Source organism: Gavialis gangeticus, unplaced genomic scaffold (genome assembly GCF_001723915.1).
Source record: "Gavialis gangeticus isolate Ggan-Ray unplaced genomic scaffold, GavGan_comp1, whole genome shotgun sequence".
Classification (NCBI taxonomy): domain Eukaryota; kingdom Metazoa; phylum Chordata; order Crocodylia; family Gavialidae; genus Gavialis; species Gavialis gangeticus.
In genome coordinates this window covers 15,702,312-15,710,389 of record NW_017729016.1, presented here as the reverse complement: position 1 = coordinate 15,710,389, position 8,078 = coordinate 15,702,312, and the positions used below count along the sequence as shown (strand labels likewise).

Below are 8,078 nucleotides of genomic sequence, written 5' to 3'. Positions count from 1 at the left end.
CTTTGGGACTCTTCAGCTAGTTGGCTTATACTGAAGCTAAGAGACAGGCATTATGCTGGGAGGAAGAAGTAAGTTGCTTTGAAGACCCTGCTGTGTCCCTAGGATTACGTGCATGGAGAATGACTGACTTTCAGTCATCAAGACAGGCTACAGCCTTCTGGACTCTTCACTTCCTTTTGATTCCTAAATAGCTCCAGCAGCTACCCTAGCAGTCTCTGATTTGCTAATACAGGTCTCAGCTCCAGGTCTGATGATGGCAGGTTTGTTCTCCTCAACTGACAGCCATTAACAGTTATATCTGGCTCTTGGTCTTCCATCCTATGTTCAATGAAGCTCCACTCCTATGTTGACAGCTCTTGACAGTTCATTCCTACCAACACAAACTTGCCCATATGACAAACACCCATTCCATATTACCCTGTCTGCAGAAAGAAATGTGTCTCTTCTGTGACTGGGAGAAATTAAGTCATGCCCATTCTTCATAAAGTTATACAGAAATATCCAGTACTCACTACACCAAACCTGAAATTCTCTCGCTGGTTCAAAATATGACAACATGCCTACACAGTAACACGGACTACATCACCCCAAAGCCTTTCTATATACACTAGAATCCTGTAGGTATCTAATTCAAAGTATTTGGCCTAAGGCCTAGGTCTCTTTTTACCTGACCATGACAAGCCATATTCTACTGGGTTGATTGTCATTGGCAAGAGGGAACCTCAGGGAGGCAACTTCCACAACCATGGAGCTTGGTCCTTGGAAGTATGAAAATAGTAATAGCTCTTACTGACTTCTGAAATAAATGCAAAAGCTATTTATCTGACCTGGTTTTCACATCATACAGAATATTTAAATGCCTGTTGATGGAAGGAAAACTCTGTTTCCATCAGGCCAAAGATGACTGTCAAGGACATTTCACAGTAAAGTTGTATCTTCAAAGCTCTGATTTGATCTGCTGATTCCCATAGCTTTATCATCTAAGACCTTCCCAACTTTCAAAGATCGTGATGAGTTTGGTCTTAAAACCCAGATCAACCAATTCAATACGAATTTAATCACTAAGAGATTCCTTCTTCTCAAGGGGAGCATGAACCTGTCCTTGCTAGAAGTCTCCTAGACATAGGCTTGGCAGAATTCAATTTTTGTTTTTTAATAATTTCAATGGATAATATTGATGTTTATTTTTAAGCATTGGTTTCAATTGTTATCAATTTAATTTTTCAATTTTGTATGAAATTAGAGGGTTTGGGGAGGGGTAGGATTGCCACCAGCTAAGCAGCAGAGCTGCCAGCAGTCCTGGCTCTGCTCACCCATAGCTCCCTCATCCACTTTGTCACTTCCTTTTCCTTTGTCCCCAGTCCCCTGGGGTTTCTGAGAGTTGCAGTCCAAACTATAGTGGGCACGGTTCTCTCCCTGTCGTCATCGCACACTGCATCAGCCATCACTTTTCTTATGCCCCCTTTCTATAAAGTTTGATTATTTATGATGGAAATATTTCTTGTCGGGCTGTGAGCATGGGGTGAAATCAATGCTTATCAAAGTTTACCGATAAAACAAATCAAATCCTACCAAGCCTACTTATACACAGTCTCCATACAAGACCCATAGCTGCTTGTTAAGCGTTGCTTGGAAAGAAGCACACCCCTCCGATTGCTTTATGCCCTTAGCCAGCATGAGGAAGTCCAGGCATAAGATTCCATTTAGCTCAATACACAATTCTGCATAATTCTTGCCCCATTTGCACAATTGTTGGGATCTGCAGCTGCTTATTGAATATTGCCTGTGTAACTGTGGTTTCATAATTAGCCATTTAATTCTCCTGTGCCTGATTTCCTTTTTCTAGCTCCCTATATTGCATTGTTTATATTTATAAAAAAACACTTGCTTATATTTCTCTTTACATCCCGGTGGTACCTTGATGACTTCTGCTGTGCCTTTGCCAGTTTCTTTGGGATGGATTTCAGGTGCTGCCATGTCTATGTGTGCTCTGAGCAAGCTTGGAGGGAACGCTGGGGACTCACTAAGTCAGTGACGACTAACCTGTCACATCACAGCTCACACTTGAGCACTAAATGTTCTCTAAGAAGAGACAAGTGCTTAAGCATTTATGATCCACTGCAGCTGTGGACAGAAAAAGACTGTCTGAGGACTGTCTGTGGAGCCTATAGGAAGACTATTAGGCTCGATCATGTAATCTCTACGCAGGTAAAACTGCTAATGACTGAAGTGGGCCCAATGGGATTGTTTTGACCCAAATGGTTAGTGATACCTTTCCCAGCCACCATCCGCTACAGCAGAAATTGCATAGAGCTCAAATTATATGAGTCTGACATAAATGAGTAGGGGAAAGCAGCCATGCTGTCCTGTTACCGCAGATGGGATTGTTTGGCATGTTTGCCTGAACTTGACAAATTTCTGCAGCCCCAGCACTATTCCAGGTGCCTTGAAAAGCATCAACCTGAGTGCCCACCTTTCTCCTATCACTGATGCTTGACTATGTTAGAGGCTGGGGATTAATGCAAGAAGCTAGGAGACAGCGCTCTATTATCCACTTGGGTGCAAGTACTCTGCTATTCTAGGTAAGTCACTTAAACCTTTCTCATGCCTCAGTTTCCTCATCTCTAATGTGAGCTCTCCCCTGCCATATATCACAGTCAAACTCCAGGCTTTCTGTTCCTCTTGCTTTCCAAACATGACTTAATTGTATGATCACTAACTGTGCCATAAAGTAGCAAATAATGGCATATATGTAAATTCTCTTGCTTTGGAGAAGAGACTCCTGAATTTAGCTACAGCCTCTCAATCTCCCAGCTTCTCCAAAGAATATTTTTTCTTCTTGCTTGTGTTCCTGAGGCTGCTGTGTTCTTCCTATTTTGTCTTCACTTGTGCTGTTTACAGGGTCATTCACTCCTTGTGGTCACTTTTTATGGGGAACCTTAACTCCACAGATGTAGATCAGAGAATGAATGTTACTAATAATACCAGAGCCCACTTATTCCTGCATGTAATTGCTGACAGATTTTTTTTTTTTTTTACCAATTACTTCCTGAACCAACAGGTGATGCTATTTCAGACTTGCTTTTGGCAAATAGCATTATAGAATGGAAAACAAGTTTGGGTCAAGTAATCACGAGTTGGTTCAGCTTAAATTAAAATGGGAGTCTGTAATTAAAGGTCTCAGGTTTCCAAAGGGCAAATTATATTAATGGAACTGGTTGGTGAAGTCAGCTGCTTGAGGATTTGAATGTGGAGGAGGTTTGCAATGTAAGTCAAAGGAACAAATCCGTATAGAACTTGCAATTAGTGTAAGTGGCTTTAGGGAACAGACCAAGCAGCTCTGAGTACCCCTTCCTGGGACACATCAGGCTTTCAGGCTCAAGAGTCATATTTATATGGCTGAAGAACCTTTTGTCACTTGTTTCAATACCCTTTGCAAGGTCCAACTCAGCGTCACTTCTGGCAATTCTTGCGTCATCCCTTCACTTCTTGACTTGAATAGACTTTCTTTGCTGACCAGTCCATTTTACAGGCAGTCCTCGACTTGCAACATTTCGAGTTATGTTTCGCACTTACAACATTTATAAATTGACACCCCGTTTCAACTTTCTGACCTGTTTTGACTTCACAGCGTTTGATCCAACACCATGCCATGCCAGCGAACAAGTTTGCTGTCGCGCATCTCCCTGGAGAACATTTGTCCAAACTTCCTTGGACATTGCCTTTAAGAAAGCAGCCAAGACTCCTGAGAAGACTCCAGCCAAGAACCCTTCAAAAAGTCCAGCCAAGTCACCTCAAAGAAGTCTTTCCAAATCAATATGATTGCTATTTACAATGTAAACGCATTAATGTAGCTATATTACTTGTCTATATTGGATTGAGTACAAAATTCTCGGTTATTTTTGGTGAAACTAGGGTATCGGGCTTTGGTTCAGGAACCAATCCCCCATTTTATAACATTGTTTCCTATGGGAAAATCAGTTCTGAGTTGCAACGTTTCAACTTAAGGCAAAAATCTCAGAAACCAATTGTCATAAGTCTGAGGACTGCCTGTATTTTATATTTTTCTATTCCTGTAGACTCTCTACTTATTCCTCGTGTCCTTTTGGAGGTGCTTAGTCACTCTGTGAGGCCTTTATACTTTTAACCCTGGCTTGAGGTTCAAGTTCTAGATGGGAATTGTCCATGGTGGTGAGTCATGTCAGTGTGACACAACAGTGTCACAAAGGAATCATGTGATCCCCACGTTGTTTTTGTCTGTGGGCCACATGTACCTGCCTTAGTCATCCTCAGTCAAATGTCTGTGTGCTCTCCTCCAGTTCCCCATCAGATAAACACTCTCTGGGCAGCCAAAACCAGACCTTCCTGCCTGGCCTCAGCAGCTTGTCTAAAGCCAAAGAAGGGAGAAAAGCTCAGAACAGAACCCACGAGCAACCTGCTCTGCTGAAGAACGTTTCCAGTATGTCGCTGAGGTCTTTTCAACCTTTAGCCATCCATGGGCTGCATGTCAATATCTAAATGGATGGCTTAGCCATCTAGATTTTGGTTGAAATTCTTATCTGTGAGTGTAATTGTAGGCACAAGTCCTTGAAGAGTTGTCCCACAGGCTGAGCGAGGGGCAAAGCGCCATGTGGGCTTATTGGGTGCTTTCTTGAATGACCCCTCACGTCAAACACCCCTTTGCCTGGATCGGCCCCACCCTGGACTCGCACCTTGTGTGGCGCTAGGTGCTTTTACGGCGACACATTCATGCTATAGGATAATAACACAATAGGATATGCTCTAGTTGGGGCTGGTCCTGCTCTGAGTAGGGGTTGGACTAAATAACCTCCTGAGGTCTCTTCCAGCCCTCACTTTCTATGAAAAGTGCAGTCCTGGAAATGCTTGAGGTTTGTCCCGAGACCTGCCCTGGTAGAGCACAGCGAGCTGCGAGCCCCCCGGCACGGACCGGTGCTGGCCCCGGGCTACAGCACGCCCGGCAGGGCAGGTCTGGGCGACTGGGGAGCCTGCCCAGGACCCTCCCAAGGCTGAATAACTTCCTACCCCCACCCCTGACTCAGCACAGCGGCCTGCCACCGATTGGCCGCCTACCGGCTGAGCTCATCAGAACTGGCCGAGGGGAGAGCCGTGATTGGCTAAAGGGGGGCGTGATGTCATCCTTCGCGCTGCGCGGAAGCGTGACTCGGCGGGAATGGGGCCAGCGGCGTGACTCAGCAGAGCGGGCGGATAAAGGGGCGGCCCGAGCCCAAGTCTGCGCCCATCGCTTCAGGCCGTAGCTGGCGCGGGGACGGTGCCCCGCTCTCGTCGGCGCGTGCGATGGAGCTGCCGGGCCTAGGCCAGCCCTGCTCCGCGAGCTCCTGCCGGCGGCTGGGTGAGCTCCTGCGGCGGACGGCGGGGTGTGCCGGGGATGGCTCTATGCGTGTCCTGTCCCCTCCTAGCTCGGACTTTGCAGCTAAAAAGGAGTTATCCAGTATAGAGCCTGATATGCAGCCTACCACTCGCTGCATTTTGGAGTATCGTACCTTTTTTTTTTTTTTTATCAGAGAGGTGAAATATTTGAATGGAGGGGGGATCCCGGAATCAGAAATAAAAAAGCATGTTTATCTACAGATAGACCTATCCAGGACATGCTACAATCTCTCGGCTCCTTTTTATGCAGTGTTTTGGGGGGGTTGCTTGCTGAATGTGTAAGTGTACATTGGTAATCTTACTGGCGCTCTTTCCAAATGGTGCTTTCGTTGGTCAACTTGTACACTTGCATGATTGGGGGCAGCAGGACAGGCCCTACGAGGAGAGGCGATGGGACCTGAACCTGTTCAGCCTCCACAAGAGAAGGCTGAGGGGGGATCTAATGGCCTGTTATAAACTAGTCGGGGGGATCAGCAGGCATTGGGGGAGTCACTGTTCCCCCGAGCACAGCCAGGAGTGACCAGGAACAAAGGTCACAACCTGGCAGAGGGGAGATTTAGACTGGACATCAGGAGGCGCGACTTCACTGTCAGGGCGGCTAGGATCTGGAACCAACTTCCAAGAGAAGTGGTGCTGGCTCCTACCCTGGGGGGTTTTAGGAGGAGGTTAGATGAACACCTTGCTGGGGTCGTTTGACCCCAGTACTCTTTCCTGCCATGACAGGGGTCGGACTAGATGATCTGCTCAGGTCCCTTCCGACCCTAGAAACTATGAAACCTTCCCTGGTGAGGATTTCATGAGCTGGCTGTATTTGCTTCTTGCAGACTTTCTTCCTTTAAAATGTGATGCATGTGAGGAGGTTTTCTGCAAGGATCATATCACCTATGACCAGCACAAATGTACCTATGCATACAAGAAGGTGAGTGTCAATATTAGTAATAACTCAAATGTTTGCACCCTTTGGGAATCTCCAGGTCACGTATGGAAAAATGGCTGTGAAACCGGAACTACAGTTCCTAAAAGACAAGGGGGGGGGGTGAAAAAAGCTAGAAATATTGGGGGCCCAGCAACCGGTAAAGTTCTGAGTGAAAACGGACGAGGCTTCTTCCATCTTGCCTCTTAGCAAGGCTCTGAAGATTATTGCTGTTGCTGTGTTCATTAAAGGAGTGGCTATCAACTGAGGGCTTTACTGTCCTTCAGCTTCCCCTGGGGGTGGGGGACATCACATGACAAACATGCTATGGAAAGAGAAATGAGACTTCCTAGGAAGTCAGTTTGAGCACTTGAACAATGCTTTTTATCAGTTCATGGATTCTAGACTTAGATTAGCTGACTTGATCTTCTTAAAGCAACTGAATGCAGCTACAAAACAATGCAGTGTAAAGCCTAATACCAGAATGATGCCTAAAAAGCACCTTGGGAACTTATTTTGCTACAAAAAAAAAAAGTGCCGTGTGTGTACACATTCAGAGTATCACTCCACAAAGAAAACCTTAACCCATTACAAAAACTGCACCTGTACAAAGGCCTGCTGGCCACCCGGACAAACTCTGATCTCTCAGACCAAGCAACCCCTCCCTTTCATCCCCACTCTGCTTGCGTGGTCACAGACTCCGTTCACCTGTCATCCATGTCACTGTCACTCCATCTCCTGCTGGAGGACCCACAGCTGCTGTCCTTGGCTGCATTTGTCTCTTCCTCTTCCTTACTCTCACTGCCCCCTTCCCTGCTAGGGGGAAGTTGGAAGATCCTGTGCTTTGTGTCTTTGTGCCAGGTGGCTTGGGTTAGGCTGCTTTTTAAACCTTGCTTCCTGTCAGTCCCACTTCTAATTTTTCTCTATTTCCAGGATGTGCAAGTTCCAGTATGTCCTTTATGTAACACCCCCATTCCGGTGAGAAGGGGAGAAATGCCAGATGTTGTAGTTGGAGCACACATGGACAGGGACTGCAAATACAATCCAGCTCAGCATAAAGAGCAGGTGAGGAAACTGCCTTTGGAATCTGAACTGTTTACGTGATGCTGATGGGGTCAGGCCTCTGAACTCCAGAGCAGCCTCTCTAAACCTTTTTGTCACTGACCCTTTACCTTCCTCTGGGATCTTGCCTGTGTTGATCTAACTGGCATGCCTGTGCTGATTTAGGATGTAATTGGCAGTTCAGCTTTTCTTTGATAAAGAACTGTTCTATGCCAAGGTTCCTTTGGTTGCTGTTTGGTGATCAGCTGATTGTCTATTAGGGCTATGCAAAGCTTTGGTAGCCAATTTGATTCAGATTTGGCCTGATTTGGGGACAAAGCCTCAAAATCCAAATCTAATCAGGAGACTAGTTAAAAGCTCTGAATCGAGCTGAAGCATCAAATCAATTTGGAAAAGATTCAGCCATAGACTAAACAGGCAGCTGACACGGATGCTTCCAGCTGGTAAGTCTGGGGCTGGGGGAGGGACTGGGGCTGGGGGAAGCTGTCCAGCTGGGGTGGGGTGTGTGGGATGTGGGCATGGCAGTGCTGGGAGTGGGGGCTGTGCCCTGCTGCTGCTTGCCCTCCTACCCGGAGTGAGCTGTACCCACAACCCGCCCCCACGTGCCAGCTGGGCAAGTGGCAGCAGGACAGAGCCCCTGCTCTGAGTGCTGCTGTGTGCCCCCACCCCAGTTAGGCAGCTTGTCCCAGCCCCA

General features: G+C 46.6%; 1 protein-coding gene across 2 annotated transcripts in view; it reads left to right on the top strand.

The window, feature by feature from the left end:
* The first annotated feature begins 5,209 nt into the window (after positions 1–5,209).
* The window catches only part of ZFAND2A (zinc finger AN1-type containing 2A), a 12,537-nt gene continuing 9,668 nt past the window's right edge, over positions 5,210–8,078 (top strand). The window contains exons 1-3 of one of the 2 annotated variants that reach the window (XM_019512928.1): positions 5,210–5,371; positions 6,234–6,328; positions 7,256–7,387. In XM_019512928.1, coding sequence (XP_019368473.1) covers positions 5,317–5,371; positions 6,234–6,328; positions 7,256–7,387 — 282 coding nt within the window. In that variant the 5' untranslated portion in view covers positions 5,210–5,316. The remainder of the gene's footprint in view (positions 5,372–6,233; positions 6,329–7,255; positions 7,388–8,078) is intronic. The other variant, XM_019512929.1, reaches the window with a different exon arrangement.